Genomic DNA, 17293 nt, shown 5'->3' with positions numbered 1-17293 from the left:
TGCAGGACCAGAGATCAAAGGGATGTGCTTAGATAACTTGTTTTACTGATGATGAGGGCCAAAGTTCACATCATCCAGGAAACACACATCAATATGGATACTGCTTCTAAAATGCTGTTTTATTTTTGTCCTGTTAAGTAATTCCATTCCTTTTCCTCGGGGAAATGATCTAATCGTATACTTGAAGGAAAACCTTATAGTCAAGACTAAAATAGAATTATGCCTTTTGGTTTGGCTTCAGATATTAAAAAGCATGGATGACCTTCATTGCAAATCAGAGTTGGGCAGAGGTTGGACATAATCAAATGAAAGGAACAGTTTTTCCTCAGTATTTTACTTTTGATTCTGTGGTACTTGACCATAAGAGAGATGCCACAAGCTTCTCATGACCTCAAAACACACAAAGCTTTAAAAAATAGTCCCCAATGGCTGTACTATCAAATGGCCAGCAACTAGACAGGATGAGGGAAAGAAGACCTATTACTTCTGAATCTACTAGATAAATGGACAATGGTGATGAAACTGACTTGAACTTTACATAATGTTGTAGTTTATAATTTTTTATTTTATTCTCTGAAAATATACATTATGTAAGCAGCTGCAGTGATAGGAACAGAGATTGCAAATCTATGACAACCAAGATAGGAAGTTAAAATAAGTGGTTTTCCTGAATTTGCCTTGAGATTGGTTACAGACTGGTGTAGGAAAGGGGGCATGTGTGACAATATAGTGGTTAGAAAAAGAAGAAAAATACTACCACTACCACCAAGAAGTTGGGCTGCTTTAATTTTATCCTGTTTTGGCCGGTTTGTTGCTAAAGACGGCTTAAACAAAATCTTTTCTTTCTTCAACTAAAGGTTTTGGTTTGAATGTTGTGCTTTCAGAGGCTATTTCAGCAGAACTTTTCAAAGTTGTCCAAAAGGTATTCTCCTTTGGGGGCTGGAGAGATGGCTCAGGAGTTAAGAGCACTGGCTGCTCTTCAGAGGACTTAGCTTCAGTTCCAAGTATCCACACGGCAGGCAACTCACAACTCTTTAACTCCAGTTCGAGGGGATCCAACGCCCAATGCCCTCTTCTAGCTTCCGTGGGTGCACTAATATACATGCAGGCAAAACATTCATACACATAAAAAATTTTTTTAAATGTACCTAGAGAATAGGTAGAAAAAGTGAAGTGTCTCACCCACCAGCAAGTCCCATGAGACCAGAGAAAGTGTCACTTGGTTACTAGTTTCCCTGGAAGTTCCGAGACACAGGCATTGAGCCCACCCACGAGAGAATTACTGTCTTCTACAGAATGGCCACCAGGGGGCAACCTATGCTTAAGCGTCCGCATTGACCCACCAACCTGTGCCCTCTGTTTCTCCCTTATCTTCACTTCTTTTTCTATTAACTTCTGCCTCTGGCTGGTTTCTTCTTGCAGTCGTTTCTCCAGAACTTCTCGGCGCCGTTTTTCTTCTTCCAGAGCTCGTTTTTTGGCTTCCATTTCCCGTTCCTAACACAGACCAATACTTATTTTAAAATATGCTGGTTAAACTTGAATGGTTCTAAGTAATATACCAAAACCCCAGTTCTCACTAGACAATTTTCAGCTTGTATTCTAGTCTCTTAAAACATATAACCGGGACTAACATAAACCACGACCACCTCTGCATAGCTATCAGGCTCGCCTCATGGAATTAATTAATAACAATTAAATACGAATCAAGTGAAAATCCGACTTTTGACTACATCAGGCATTTGTGTTAATGACCACAGGTCTTCCTCTTTTTAAAATAAAAGACCTTACCAAGCTGTCATGCAACACTCACCACGCAGCTTGGACTTTCTCTGGGAGGCCATCTCCTAACTGAAGGCCATAGTTCCCTCCAATTCCTGTTATTGCTCTGAAGCTTCCTGACTGGAAGCTCGTGAGGAAGTTGGAAAAGGAAAGGAGGTGCCCTCAGGGCAGGATGCAAAGGCATTTGGGGGGATTCTTAAGGAAGTTCTGATTTTGGACCGAAAGTCAAATACCATGGGGTTTGTTTTGTTTGTTTTTTTAATATAACAGTAGTTCAGTTAGCCCGAGTTGAAGCAATGTCATTCTTCCTTAGCAAAAATCAAAGCAGCTATCCAAGGGGAGATGGAATAGAATGTGTCCATTTCAGTCCGTGTTAGACACACATTTCAAGTTGTAGAACACAGCAGTGCACAGGGCGATGGAAGTCATGTCTCTAACACCTTTACTTCTCATATAGGAAAGGAGGCCAAGAAAGGCCAAGTGGCTTCCCCAAGGTCACAGCACCTAGAAAAGTTCTAGAAGAAGCCCACTTCCTGATTTCAAGTGTAGGGCTCTCTGCACAAATGCCCCATTAGAGACCCCTGCCACAAACTCTAGCTTACCCTGGATTCAAGCAGCCGGGTCTTTTCTGCATGTGCCTGTTTTAAGAGTCTCTCCATTTCTTCTATCCTGGCAATATTTGATGTGCTAGCACTGAAACAAATAAAAAGCTTTTTGAGAATATTTGTTAAGCCTGATAAGTCTCTCTCTGTCTCTCTCTCTTTCTCTCTCTCTCACACACACACACACACACACACACACACACACAGAGTCAAGGGTGATGCATGACACAATCAAAGCCTATACAATTTAAAGGATGTTGCTTATGAGTCATTGGTCTTAAAAGGCAAATCAATTTCACTCTGAAAATTGTAGGTGACACTGACTTACCTCAGTTTAGGAGATAAAATTAGGCACTCATAAACAAGGCCAGTGTAAACTGGTTAGAAATAAAGAAAGCAAAGCCAAATCTTAAAAAGTGTGACTCCAAAATGCAGCTTTAAATTCTAATAATGATAGCTTTGGGAGGACTTCCCTTTAGTTCCTGATTCTGACGTCAGACCAACAAGACTATCATAACATTCTATGCAAAGGACACCTAATGTTTGAAGTCACTTTATTCAGCTGGGCAATGTGTAGTACCACCAGGGCTTGTTGTACCTTAGTACACACAGACACGCTACTTTCTAAATGAGGATGCCATTTCAAAACTACTTCCATATGTGCACTGACAGGTGATGGGGAGTTGTGTCAAAAGCTCTCCCCCAGCATGATAATGAGGAAACTGCACAGGAGATTCAAGAACATAAAAGAAATGCATCTTGGTAAAGACATCACCCAAACAAGTGAAGAGGAAGAAAAAAGCAAGAGGAAGCCAAAATAATAGCCAGGGCAACTGACAGAGAAAGAGCAGTAACTGGAAACATGTAACAGAAGACAGAAAAACTAGTTTTCAATTGTTTACATTTCATTTGACTGTCTTTGGAATGAAGAACAGTGGTCTAGGCGAAATTTCATTTATCCTTGTGCTAGATAGCTTCAGTTGTCATCTTGATACACCTGGGTAGAGGGAACCTCAGTTAAGAATTTCCTTGCTTAGACTGACCTGTGGCCTGTGGGGCATTTTCTTGATTGTTGAGTGATGTGGGAGGACCCAGTCCACAGGGAGCAGTGCCACCCCTAGGCAGGTGGTCCTATGTTATATAAGAAAGCAGGCTGAGTATGGGCTGGGGGAGCAAGCCAGAAAGCAGCGATCCTCCATGGTCTGTGCTTCAGTTCCTGCCCTGTCTTCCCTCCGTGATGAGCTGAAAGCTGAAAGTGAAACAAACCTTTTCTTCCCCAAGTTGGTTTTGGTCAGTGCTTCTATCACAGTAATAGAAAGTAACTAGAACAGTCCCGATGCTTCCTCCTCACAGAACCCTATTGTGTGCTGCGTGCTGTGTTTGCTCAAGCACAAACCTTGCTCTTAGACCTACCTGAGCACAGACAAGTTTTCCTGCTTGTGTTCCCATAGCACAAAGTCCAGCACAGGAGGCACATTCAGAAAATGAACGCATCAAAATGTATGTTGAAAGGAATAAGCAGAACCCTGAGGGTTAGTATGGCTATTATATAAAGCATTCTTGAGTTAAATATGTATACAGACACCTTTGCGAGTGAACGTGCATGTGTACAATGTGTACATGCACATGTATGTACATGTGTATAGAGGTCAGAGGCCAATCTGGGGAGTCATTCTTCAGGAACACTCTACTTTGTCTTTTGAGATGGGATCTCTCATTGTTCTGGGGCTTGCCAAGTAGGCTAGGCTGGCTGGCTAGCATGCCCCAGGGACCCACATGTTTCTGCCTCCTCAGTGCTAGGATTCTAAGTGTGCCACCATGCCTGACTTAAAAACAAAAAAACAAAAAAACAAAAAAACAGGCTGGTTCTGGGGGTCAAACTCAGATCATTACTCTTGTGCAAAAGTGCTTTATGGACTGTGTTATCTCTCCAGTCATGTATGTATGCTTTTAATTAATGTTTATTTTATGTGTGTGAGTGTTCTGCTTGCATGTATGTGTACCTGTGTCACACAATAGTCACAAAGGCCAGGAGAGGGCATCATATCTCTTCAAACTGGAGTTACAGCTGGCTGTTAGCATCCATGTGGGTGCTGGGAACTGAACCTGGTCCTCTGCTGGAGCAGCCAGTGCTCTTAATCACTGAGCCATGTCTCCAGCCCCTATATGTGCACTTTTGAGACACAGCCTCACTATGCAGCCAGGCTGGCCTAGCACCCACTATCCTCCTGCCTCAGACTCTTAAGAACTAGAATTTAAAGGTATGAGCCTTAGTTTCCTAAATTATATTTTTGACCAGTTCAAACCTAGGAGGCCTCAAATTTAAGACTATTCTGAAGACATAAAGAATCACACCACACATGGCCTGCCTCAGCCAGAACTGCCAGTCACATTACAAAGCAGACATGGGAGAAAGGCCAGATCTTTATAAGCTTCATAACCACGATGCACTTTGCAGTGTGTGTTTGGGCTAAGTTCTAACCAGGCGCTTTTCCCTGAGAAAGAGAATACGCTGATTTCTTATTATTCTTTCCAGTGGTTATTGAGAAAAGTACAGAGGATTATTTCTGTGCTTCTTAGCAATCTGGAATTCAAGAAATAAACTCTAATATTTGTGTATAAATGCTTATTCCCTTTCATTGACAATACTTGACTTCATGTAAAGAAAAAGAACATACTTCACTGGTCCAGCTGAGAAAGCCAAAGACATTATCCGACTGTAGGCCATATAAGAGCATCAAATTAAATGCATATTCTATGCTGCTGCCCATGATCAAATATACACTTTATGTCACCAACAAATTTAGAAGGGATTTGAATTTTACTAAATCACAGGTCTTAAAAACTTGTCAATTAAAAAAAAATAGCACTGGGACTGCAACTCAGTGCTAAGCATACTTGCCTAGCATGCATGAGGCCTTGGGTTCAATCCCTAGCAACACACAAACACACACACACACACACACACACATACACACACATGCACACACATGCACACGTATGCACACACACACTAAAGAAACAAGCCCACCAATCCTCTATCCTCACTCATCACATTGTTATAGAATCTATATTTTACTATTTGCCATTTTTATTTATTTGCTTTCCATTCCTTAGCTTTACTGAGTGTATAATTGAAAATTTATGTGATTGTGATATTTTGATATATGTATACATTGTAAAATACTTACCAAAAATCAAACTCATTTACATATCCAATATTTTATATGGTTCTGAGTGTGTGTGTAACTGATGAGACACACCTGTCCCTTAGTCCTTTGTATAACGATGTTACTGCAGAATTACCTTTCTAGTAAGTCATTTTGAATAGCTATGTAACTGTCCAGAGCTATCTCACATAGAATAGACACTGCGGTGATACTCAGTGCTCACGGTCAGATATGACTAAACAGTGCCTATTCAGTGTCAAAAAGCTGAAGAGAGAGTAGAAAATTCTATTAAAGCTGGATTGTAAAATGGAGAGAAGAGGAAAATAGGGATTTTGCTTCAGTGCCACCATCTACCTTAAAAATTCATGTTATACTAAGAGATTTTACCCATTATTATTATGGAAAATACCGTGTTAAACTCCAGGCAAACAAATAATAAGGAACTAATGTTTGGAATACATGTTATGAAAAAGCATCTTTCCTTGGGAACTTCTTGAAATTAGTATAAAGAACAGTCAAAGAAAAAATGCTGTGCTTAAGATTTTGTAAAATTATGCATTAAAATATCCCCAAATTATAAGTCTATTAAAGATGTAATTCCATTCTGAAATTCTAGTGCCACAAACTTGGTTTTGTGGTTTATTATGTCACAAGAAACCATTTGTAGAATCATAGAGTTATTCAGTTGTGGGCACATTTGCTCGTCACTTTTTGTTGAGGCATCATTTTTGTGACTACCAGAAAGTTACATGAGCTGGATGCTGGTTTTGCTTTATCAGCATCATTATTTACACTGTCAATAAACACAAAGTTCAGAGGAACAGGTCTTGGGCATACAGAAACAGAAGGGGTTCAGAAGGAGTCAGAGGGGTACAGGGGATAATAGGGGGTACATGTGATCAAAATACATTATGTACTTGTATGAAATTGTCAAAAATAAATTTTAAAAATTTAGTCCATAAATTAGGAAAAATAGGTCTCGAGTCAACTGTGGGTGAATCCTTAAAAAAAAAATCCCCATTCTGCTTAAACTATTGAATTGTCTTACAGAATAGCATTCTGGATGCTGCCTCCACCAGCTCCTATTTTTATTCTTGCCTTACTGACTTCCCAAGCTCTGGCCTGTGCTCATATTTTGAGAAGACGTTAAGAACCAACTTGGACCAAGATGCAAAGCTCTGAGCTTCCTTACTCTAGAAAGCTGGAAGGGTGTTCGGAGGGGACAACAAGGTAGGGCTGGATCTGGAAGACTGGATCTGAGTTTCACATTACCCAGTAGTCAGCAGGGCATTCATGGGCAAAGCGTCAGAGGAGGGGAGCTGCTGCCAGCAATTTATAGTTCAGATGCGCCTTCGCTCCTCAGTCCACAGCATCCATTTTGCTTACCCCAAATTTAAAGACAAACATGAATGGCTAAATCCTTATACAAATTTTAACATACACAACAACTGAAGTTTTCTTCTAAATCTACCAAAACAAAAGGGTCAAAAAAGCCTTTGAGGGAGGCTGGAGAGATGGTTCAATGGTTAAGAGCACTGGCTGCTCCTGCAGAGGACCTAGATTCTGTTTCCAACAATCACATGGCAGCTAACAATCATCCATAATAACTCTAGTTCTAGGGGGTCTGATGCTCTCCTGACCTCTGCAGGCATTGCATGGCATGAGTGGGTGCACTTACATACATGCAGGCAATACAGCCATACACATAAAATAAAAATAATAAAATTTTAAAAGTGTTTGAAATTCTGGCTGTCTTATTGGAAGTCATTGCCTACTTAATAAAAAGCAAGGGCAAAGGAGCTTAGATCCCACCAACAGAGAAACTCAATTTTGAAGCACAGTGCTAATCAGAGCTCAAGCATAAGGAAATGGGATAAAGTGGGAAAACAGTATGATGTATAATTGACCAAGTCACACAAGATGCAAGGAAATCACTTCCAGGGTCCCCATGATCCCCAGCCCTCTTTTGCACCATATATTTTATGTCTCAGAAATTGAACTTATATACACATTGTGTCTCAAACTGATGAGTTTCTCTTTGAAACCAGCAGATGGTTTTCAATAACCCTTACCTAGAGATATTGTCAGGTGAGCAGGCAGAGATGCTGGTTTCCATGCTATCGGAGCTGTCCAGGCTCAATGTGTCAAAGGCCTGGTCCTTGTAGCTGTGATCTGGATAATGGAAACTATTCAAGTAGACATTTGACTCAGATGCCGTACGGTTGTAAAATTCAGGTTTCTGTCTTTGTCCTTCACTCATCTGTTGGTGGTTATAACCTAAGGAGAGAGCCATAAATACGTAAATTTGTCTCATTTATCAATTTTAGAATCTCCTAAGTCTACAGACTCAAGCCAGTAACCAGAAACATCTGTATGTGAATTTGGGCCTTGATCTAATGTATTTTGAAGCAAAGAAGATCAAAGGAACAATGCCATGACCAGGGTAAGCAAGAGTTTGAGAAGAGTGGTCATATGAGGGATTTTATTTATCAGTGGACTAACTTGGCACTTCTTTAACCCCATTCCTACAACTCACACAAAAGAGAGAAATATATATATACATTTACACACACACACACACACACACACACACACACACACACACACACACACCAGAAACACAAAAGTTTTGAATCCTCTTGAATAAAGCTGTGTTCAAATGAAGGCAAGCTGGTGCCTAGTGATAAGTGATGCAATGTCATAGGGCAGTCACCTTCAACAGCATTCAAATTTCAGGAGCCTTTGATCTGCTCACAAAACAGCAAGTGGTTCTTTCAGGTGTAGGGGTTGAGAAACGTATTTGTAACTATCTGTAATATTTTCAATCTGGGTAAGATCCAAACTGCTTTTGTCTTCTTTCTATTCTTTCTCTCTTCCTCCTCCCCTAATTTCTCTTGTCTACCAATTACTTACTTAAAACATTCAGGGTCAGCAATCCTTCCCAAGCTGAGCTCCCCTACTTGCTGTGAAGCTAACACTTCTTTTCCCACCTTAACAACCAGTCCTTTGCTAGCTGTTGGTAACTGAAAATGTCAATAGGTTCAAAAGTACCCTAAACAAAAAGTGTTTTCTTTCCCCTGGTACCCGATAGCTGGCATGTCAGGTCATTGGCTTATCCTGTGTTGTTACAGCTTTAGGTATTAAAAAAATCAAGTTGTTTCCTTTCAGTTTTGGTTTTCTTTTTTTTTGGTCGTTTTGAGACAGGGTCTCCCTGTAGCCCCAGCTGTCCTGGAACTTGCTATGTAGATACATCAGGCTGGCCTCGATCTTATAGAGATCCACCTTCTTCTGCATCCCGAGTGCTGGAATTAAAGGCATGTACCACTATGCCTGGCTTCTTTTTAGTTCTTTATCATAGGCACAGGAAGGTGGAATGGAACTGACAAATCCTTAAATTCATTTAAAAGTTCTTCATAATTTGTGTTTTCTCCCAAGAAGAGAAAAATCTACTTCTCATTCCCCAGGGAGTTAATACCAGACCTATGAAAAGCTTACAAATAGATTACTTAAATGTTGCCTCTTCTCCTGGTCACTTTCAATGAGGTTTTTAATTTGTTAAAAAATGGTAAAAAAGAGGCAATAGGAAAGAACAAAAAGAATGAGGGAGGGCAAGGGAAAGGACGGGGGCGGGGAGAAAGAGAGAGAGAGAGAGAATTCCAAACAGCTTCCTCAGTTGTCAATTTAACATTTCTGTTTAGAAATAGGAATCTCATCCATGTCTTAACAAAGCAACATCCGCCCAAAAGTTCTATAAAGTGATGTTAATTACATGCAAATTGTGATGTATTAGTATTTGGTATAGTTTATATATGTATGCAAAAAATGTGTTATATATAATCAGCCATTATAAGTTATAGATACATATATATTAAAGTCACATATTACTGAACTAGGGAAAGATGCAAAGCATCAAAGCACTCTGTAAGACCAGACAGAATATTCTTAACAGCAGTGATCAATGCATATGACATGACGTGAAGCCAGGGCATTCAAAGTATACAGCTCATGTCACTTTTTTAAAGAAAGGAAAAAATCACATCACTCACATATTTACATTTTACACTTGAACTTTTGGAATTATTAATTGTTCCTTTTAAATCATTTTCAAATTTTCATTATGAAAAAAAGGAACAATGACAACAGAAATCATTTGAAAAAGCTACAGATGTGTATTTCCTCATGATTTCTAGAGAAAGTTACAGCACAAAAAGCATTCACATTGGTGTCAACACATGGAAGACGTGTCATTGTCTTATGGAAAACAAATCCCTGAAAGACATTGGTGTAACTTAAAGCGTATAAGAATTATGTCCCTGGCAGGGACTTTCTACTCCAATCATCCCATTAGCGTTCTCAACTGAGGAAAAGCCAGTCTTAAGGAGAAATTAACTGCTTCCTAAGGCCGAAGAAAGAAGGTTCTCACTCTTCTTAAACAGCATGACTTGCCTCTCCAATCTTACAGAGTTCTTGGTTTGGTTTTGTCTTCTTCAAAAGTATCACAGAATAACAAAATGAACTTATAACCCTCGGTTGAGACAGGCAGGTAACGACTTAGCTCAAAATTTTTGGATTGGTGCACAAGGGACAATCATGTCACAATGTGCTAAGGACTGTGAGCATCAACTCCTCAGACCATCGCAATATTGGTTGAGGTTTAACCCCATGCTAAGGGACTCTTCCAGATACTCCAAATGTAACCCTAACCCTAACCCTACGGTGCTTATCCACGGCAACTCGAATGGCAAAGCCTGTGGCTACTGAACCTCTGTTTCCAAATGCAGGATTTTTGTTTCTGATAAATCCAGGGTGAGCAGGAACTCTCACTTTGCCGACAGCTACGCAATGCTGCCAACTGTCAACCCTTGTTTGAACCCAGCTGTCACCTAGCATGGTTTCTCTCTGCTGAACAAATGTAAACAAAAATGTTATCTTGCCATTATAATAAGGGCATGAGCCTGGCATGATGGTACACAGCTGAAGTCCCAGCACTGAAGAGGCTGAGGCAGGAGGATTGCTGTGAGGTCCAGGCCAACCTGGGCTATATAGTAAGGCCTTATCTTTAAAAAAGCAAATCAATCAATGAATAAGAGAAGAGATCTCTCCCTGGTGTCAGTAGAATTGCACTTGTGTGATTCTGAAGAGCTGGCCAGGGGATTTGGGCTCAGATCTGACCATCCAAGCATATGGATACTTCCAATAGAGGAAAGACCACAGCAAAGCAGGGACTGAAAGAGGAACTGGTGGAGGTTCAAGAACTGCTGCCCCAGGGCAGCTTCAAACAGGCCCAAGCACCACTCGGAAGTTTAGTCAGCAAGACACTGGCATCCCGTTCACTGCAAAATCCCTGGTTATTTATCACAGAGGTATCACAAAATAGTCACTGAATGAATTCATTTTTCATCTATAAATTCCAACTATCTGAGTGCCCAAATAAGGCAGTGGAATGCATCTACTCTGCAGGGTGGGGCAAAGGAACTACGTTGGGAAATATGAAACTTTCTCAACTCAAATCTACTTGGTTTTGTTTTTATTTTTTAATTATATAGCAAGAATAATGTTCAGCAGGGTAAAAAAACTTCAAAAAAGATCTTGAAAATATGTTGTCTTTCCTAAGCTGACAGATAAACGTGTGGCTTGTAAGGTCTACAAAGCAAGCTCTCCTGTCTGAGACTTGTCTCATAGCCTGTGCTCTATAGGGAAATCACTGGCTTATGGGGATAATTCAGTTCTAGCCATTAGCCAGGAGGCACAAGGCCAAATTATTCTCTTTAAAATTTTTTTCATTTCCCTCCCTTAAACTCACAAAGATCCACCTGCCTCCGCCTCCGATCTCTCTCGAGTATTTTGCCTGCATGTATGTAAGTGCAACTATGCATTCAATGCTTTGATCAATCACTTGGAACTGGAGTTGCTAATGGTTGTTTGCATCATGTTGTTGCTGAGAACTGAACTTGTGTCCTCTGCAAGAGCAGACAGTGCCCTGAACCACTGAGCCATCTCCCCAGCTCCCAAGCTATTCTTATTTTAAACGGCAATCTCATGAATTCTGGCTAATTTGACCCCAAAGTCCTTTTGCGAATTAACTACTGTGAAATATATTTAAAAAATATATATATCCCAAATGTGTATTATATACGTTTATATGGCTATCTGGGTCTTAATATAGAAAATGAGGTGATTGAAAACTATTATCTGAGCTTAAGAAGATAAAGCTAAGCAGCATTTCTGACAACGTAGCCTATCACAGCTCACCTGCTGAGGAATTCACTCTTCCTAATGACAGTCCACAGCCAGAATAGGAGGGCAAAGTCAGCATGAAGAGGAACAACAGAGAAAGGGAAAAAGACACAAGGTCAGAAAGGCTGACGAGGGGAAAAACAAACATCCACCCGCCATGCAGCCTCTGAGGTATTAGTAACAATATCAGATGAACAGAAATGACAGTCACATTTTCAGATTCACTCTAAGATGAAAGGGGAAAAAAACTGAAAAAGTTAAAAAAAAAAAACCCAGCCTCATGAAGCATGCATAGTTAGTTTAAAAAAAGAAAAAGAAAAAGAAAAGAAAGAAAAAGAAAGAAAAAAAAAAAGACTTTCTATAAGGGAAAAATTTTTACACATATTCACCAACCAGAAAATAGGAAAAATACATCTACAAGAGCATTTTTTTTCCCCAGACAGTAACAAATAGTATTCAAGAATTTAGAACAAAAAAATGTCACTTAATTGTTTGACTCACATGAAACTTTGTAACAAATTCTCTAACGTGCTATACCTAACCTCTGGAACAACAATCTTACTTATTCAAGCCAGGCATTTAAACTTTTCTTCACACTCCCAAATATTCTTTACAAAATAAGCTTAAATGGAATGAATTCATAGCGATTTCTTAAATCCAAATCCTTCTAACCTGTCACTTGCCTTATTTACTTATACCTGACCTTAAAAAGGAAAAACATCTAATTTATGCTGGGCCTGCATATGATGCTCACTCTAGTGTGGCTCCTGAGCCTTACAGATCAACGCTTTCACAGCATTTGTGTTTCCTGCATGGTCTGAACTTGTTATAAAATAGCCAAAAGAGGGTCATGCAACTGCCTTCGAAGGCACAGCAGCTGCCCAGCATGGTGTTTCTTAAAACATGCAGCAGTTTTTTTCTCTGTTACGCAAAAGAAATCATCATTAGACTTAAAATTCACCACAGCAAAGTTTAAAATCAGATCAGTTGTTAAAGATGACTTGACAATGACCTTTCGATATTTGCTAGAAACAAAAAACACCACACAAGAAGGTTTCATACCTTTCTTGAACTTTCCTGCATTTAACAACAACAACAAAGGATAAAGATTTCATTCATTCTAAAGCTTACAAAGAACAGTTGACAAGCTGTACAAAAGCAAATGATCACTGTAACTTCCAGGGTTCAGTTCCTTAGCCCTCTGCTTTAAACTTGGCCCCTTTCAAGGTTCTTTGTATGATTCATATTGTCAACACTATGAAAACAGTGCTGATTAAAGGAGGCTTATACTTACACCATCATCCTTGACGTGTCCATTATGAGTAGCAGCAAAAAAATGATGCATGTGAGTTAATCATGTATGTAAAAATAAATGATAACGTCTACTAAATTTGAGTTAATGAAAATGTAACAGGCACAGTGCTTTCAAAACTTGGTCATTTTAATCTCGGAATTTTAATGAAGTCAACAAACGCTGGTGAAACAACTCTAAGTGAATTTATGATTCACCCTTCCTGGTCTTTGTGAGATACCCATATGGACTTCGTATAAACTCCTGCCAGTTTTACCATCTGTGGTGGCTCTAAGAACTATCATCCACGACCACTCTTCATCTGGGAAGAGGAGTGGGCTGAGCTGCTAGGACACAGCTCCTGGATCAACACATGGCTCCGTTTCTTCAGACCTGTCACATCCTAGTTCCATGAAGCTCTAAGCAGAACTCCACTTCAGAAGTGCAGCAGACTGAAGCCGCAGTCTTCTCAGAATATGAAAGATGCACCAACAGAGAAGAGCCAGAGACACCCAGACAGGAGATTTTGCATAGCTAAATCCATAATACGACCTCAGAGGACTGGCTTAGGTTTTCCTTATAAAGCTGACAAGAGGTGTCCCATTATTTGGGGAGAAAACAGATCTGCCATTCCGTAGTTTCATCATCTTCTTACAAGAATCCTGTTAAATGATACTGTTAACAGTTCTCAGTTTTTAAAATATTTTTATTTATTATTTTTATTTTATAGGTATGAGTGTATTGCCTGCGTGTGTGTAAGCACACCCATGCTGTGCAGTGCCCATGGAGGTCAGAAGAGGGCATCAGATTCCCTGGAACTGGAGTGACAGATGATTGTTAACCACCATGTGGATGCTGGGAACTAAACCCTGGTCCTCTGCAAGAGCAGTAGTGCTCTTAACTGTTCAGGCATCTCTTCAACCCCCAACAGACCTCAATTTTTACAAATCTACTCATTTAATCATTTAGTACAAAGGTCCACTTTTTCCTTGCTCTCAAAATTTTGAAAAAATACTTTCAATACAGAGCATAATCATTTCTGATCTGGCCTCCTCTCGTCAGTGTTCAATCTTTCCTTAAATCACTGTAATGCATAAAGCTCATGAATATGCTAGACATTCTCAGTTGCCCAGCCAATCAGGCTTGGATGTCCTCCACCAGCATGAAATACATGTTTAAAAGGAACCCTACTCATGACAGAAAAATGCTACAACAGAAAATAGACTTGACCTTCAATTTAGCAGTTATAAATGAGAACCAAAATACTCACTTATGCTTAATATTGTGACTACTAAGAAATATTTTAGTTTATTAAGAAATTATAATAAATAAAGAAGTCAAAGTAAACCTCTCATGTACACTATAACCTCCCTTAACCATTTTTACTATGTATCCCAGGCTGGCCTTGAAATCCTGGATCCTCCTGGCTCTGCCTCCTCTGCCTCTCTCCTGAGTGCTGGGATTATAGGCATATACCATCACACCTGGCTTCATTAACTCTATTTTTCAGAGACAAGATTTCACTACATAGCTCAGGCCACCCTTAAACTTGTGATCCTCCTACCTTAGCCACCTGGGTGCTAGGAATACAGGTGTATATTACCCAGCCTAGCTCCATTAATTCTTTAAATCACCTCTAGTAATGATTTAAAAACTTCATCCTAGTGCTATGTCACATACACATTATGTATATATAAACTTATTCATGTAAATGTTATGCATATGTAACATATATAGGTCTTTTTTTAAGAGAAAAATCAGTGATTATCTCCTATTCTGAGAGGAGAGGCTTATCAATCAGAATTTAATTTCACCTTTCACAGAGGGAAAAATTTTAATCCATCAACATATGAATACATTTGATGGTCCAATGTCTGCCCTCCTACCAGCTTCTCCCTTTACATCCTCAGCATACACACCTCCATCATTATGTTTGACATTTGTGATGGATAGCTTTAGTGTCAACTTGACACACCTGGGTTGAGGGAGCCTAAGTTGGGGAGTTGCCTCTATTAGACTGGCCTGTGGCCATGTCTGAGGGGCATTTTCTTGATGAGTGATGTGGGAGGACCCAGCTCACTGTGGGTGGTGCCACCCCTGGGCAGGTGGGCTTGTGTTGCATAAGAAAGCAGTCTGAGTGGGGGCCAGGGGAGCAAGCCAGTAAGCAGCATTCCTCCATGGCCTGTGCTCTAGCTCCTGCCTCCAGGTTCCTGCCCTGAGTTCCTACCTTGGGCTCCCAGATGAACTATGACCTGGGATATGTAAGCTAAATAAACCCTTTCCTCCCCAAGTTGGTATTGGTCAGAGTATTTTGTCACAGCAATGAAGAAAGAAACGAGAACAGAACTTGGTACCAGGAGTGGGGTATTGCTTTGACAGACCTGATCTTGCTGTTTTGGGGAGGACTGTGGAAGTGTTTGGATCTTTGGACCGGAAAAGCCATTGAGTGCTTAGAGTTTGTTGCTGTGGAGCTTGGGGGTTATGCTGAAAGACTTGTGGGCAATAGAGGCCTGGCTTATGAAGCTTCAAAGGGAAGCAGAGACTATCAGGGCTGTTCGTGTGAGATTTTTGGATTGAGAATCTGTGGGTTCTGGTTGGCTGGGGCTGAAGAATCAGCTGTGATTAAGTAGAGACCAGAACCTGAAGTAAAACCTTTGCTTTACTGGGACAATTGATGCTGATTAGCTGGGGCTGCAAAATCAGATATAAGTACCAAGAGACCAGCATCACTGAGGTGAAATCTTCTGGGAGGCATTTCCTCAGGGTCAGCACACAGAGGGGACCCGAACCTCTGTCTCTAGTTGGAAGCAGGACTTGGTAATGTGTAAGAGTCTCCTGCATGGTTCTGATGTTGAAAGCGTGAAGGGGTCACAGAGAGCAGCTGAGGCTTGGCACTCTGAGAGGCCAGGAAAGGCCATAGGTGAAAGTGCAGCTTCAGTTGCAGATAAGACCCCAGGATTGAAGGGCCCATGGAGAGAATCTGAGGCTTTCCACCACAAGAGGCAAGAAGAAACCATTGAAAGTGTAGCCACAGTTTCAGTAGAGACCCAACTTTTTGGAGATGCCAGGACCATGGGACAACCACCAAGGACTGCAGAAAGTGTGGAATGGAGCTGCCTGGGTCTGTGAGACAAGCTTTGTGTGCTGTGGACGGCAGTGTTAGAGAAGTGGAGCTGCCAGAACCCTTTGGAGGCCAGAAGATCATGAGTGAATCCCAGATGTCTAGCCTTGATCTACTTTGCTGGTCTTTGGTTTTGCTTAGGTGTGCCCAATTCTTCCCTTTGAAATAAGACAGTACTTGTTTTGGATTTTACAGAAGCCCACAGTTAAGAGACTTTTAAAAGAGACTATGAACTTTTAAGTGTTTGGATTTTTTAAGGGCTGTGGGTTTTTAAGGTTATACTGTCTTATGTTGTGATATTAACATATCTTGGGAACAGAAATTGGAAAGTTGTGGTTTAATAGCGATGTTTGTGTGTCAAGTTGACAAGGGAAGCCTGGTTGGCAATGGAGACCCCAAGAAGATCGTGATGCCAGAGCTGTGAGGCATTTTCCAAGAAGATCTGCAAACTGGGAATGGTACCAGCACAAGAGAGATGTGTGTTGCATGCAGCAAAGCTAGAGAGGCTGAGCCATCTAAGCCCTTTGGAAGTAAAGTCTCAGAAGCTGGACATGGAGCTACTGGATTTGGTGTTTGCCCTGCTGGTTTTCAGTCTTGTTTTGGTCCGGTATTTCTTTACTATCCCTCCATTCCTCCTTTCTGGAATGGTAATGTGTATTCAGTTCCACACATTGGGAGTATGTAATTTTTCTTTTGATTTTATAGAGGCTTACAGTTAAGATATTTACCTAAGTCCACTTTGGACTGTGGACTTTTGAATAGTACTGAGACTGACAATGACTATGGGAACTTTTAAAGTTGGACTAAATGTATTTTGCATTTTATATGGTTATGAGCCTATGGGGGTCAGGGGGTGGAATGTGATGGTTTGAATGAAAATGTCCACCATAGGCTCCAAGTATTTGGACATTTTTGTCCCCACATGGTGGCGCTGTTTTGGGAGGTTTTAGAAGGTGTGACTATCCTGGAGGAAGCATGTCACTGGGGGTGGGCTTAGAGAGTTCTTAAGCCTTTCCAGATCTCCAGCTGTTCTCTTGTTTCCTGTGCCTGCTAGAAGATGTAGAACTTAGCTTCCACTAGTCTGCCACCATGC

The 17293-nt window shown here is 40.6% G+C and overlaps 1 protein-coding gene across 12 annotated transcripts in view; it reads right to left on the bottom strand.

The window, feature by feature from the left end:
* Positions 1-17293, bottom strand: part of Phldb2 (pleckstrin homology like domain family B member 2) — a 117355-nt gene that overhangs the window by 6926 nt on the left and 93136 nt on the right. For 8 of the 12 annotated variants that reach the window (XM_029555252.1, XM_029555254.1, XM_029555257.1 and 5 more), the window contains 4 exons: positions 11804-11824; positions 7624-7828; positions 2382-2472; positions 1348-1494 (listed from right to left, as the gene is read on the bottom strand). In XM_029555252.1, coding sequence (XP_029411112.1) covers positions 1348-1494; positions 2382-2472; positions 7624-7828; positions 11804-11824 — 464 coding nt within the window. The remainder of the gene's footprint in view (positions 1-1347; positions 1495-2381; positions 2473-7623; positions 7829-11803; positions 11825-17293) is intronic. The other 4 variants (XM_029555258.1, XM_029555253.1, XM_029555262.1 and 1 more) reach the window with 1 other exon arrangement.

This window comes from Nannospalax galili, unplaced genomic scaffold, assembly GCF_000622305.1.
Source record: "Nannospalax galili isolate Female #2095 unplaced genomic scaffold, S.galili_v1.0 scaffold626, whole genome shotgun sequence".
NCBI classification, from domain to species: domain Eukaryota; kingdom Metazoa; phylum Chordata; class Mammalia; order Rodentia; family Spalacidae; genus Nannospalax; species Nannospalax galili.
This window is presented reverse-complemented; position numbering and strand designations above follow the sequence as displayed.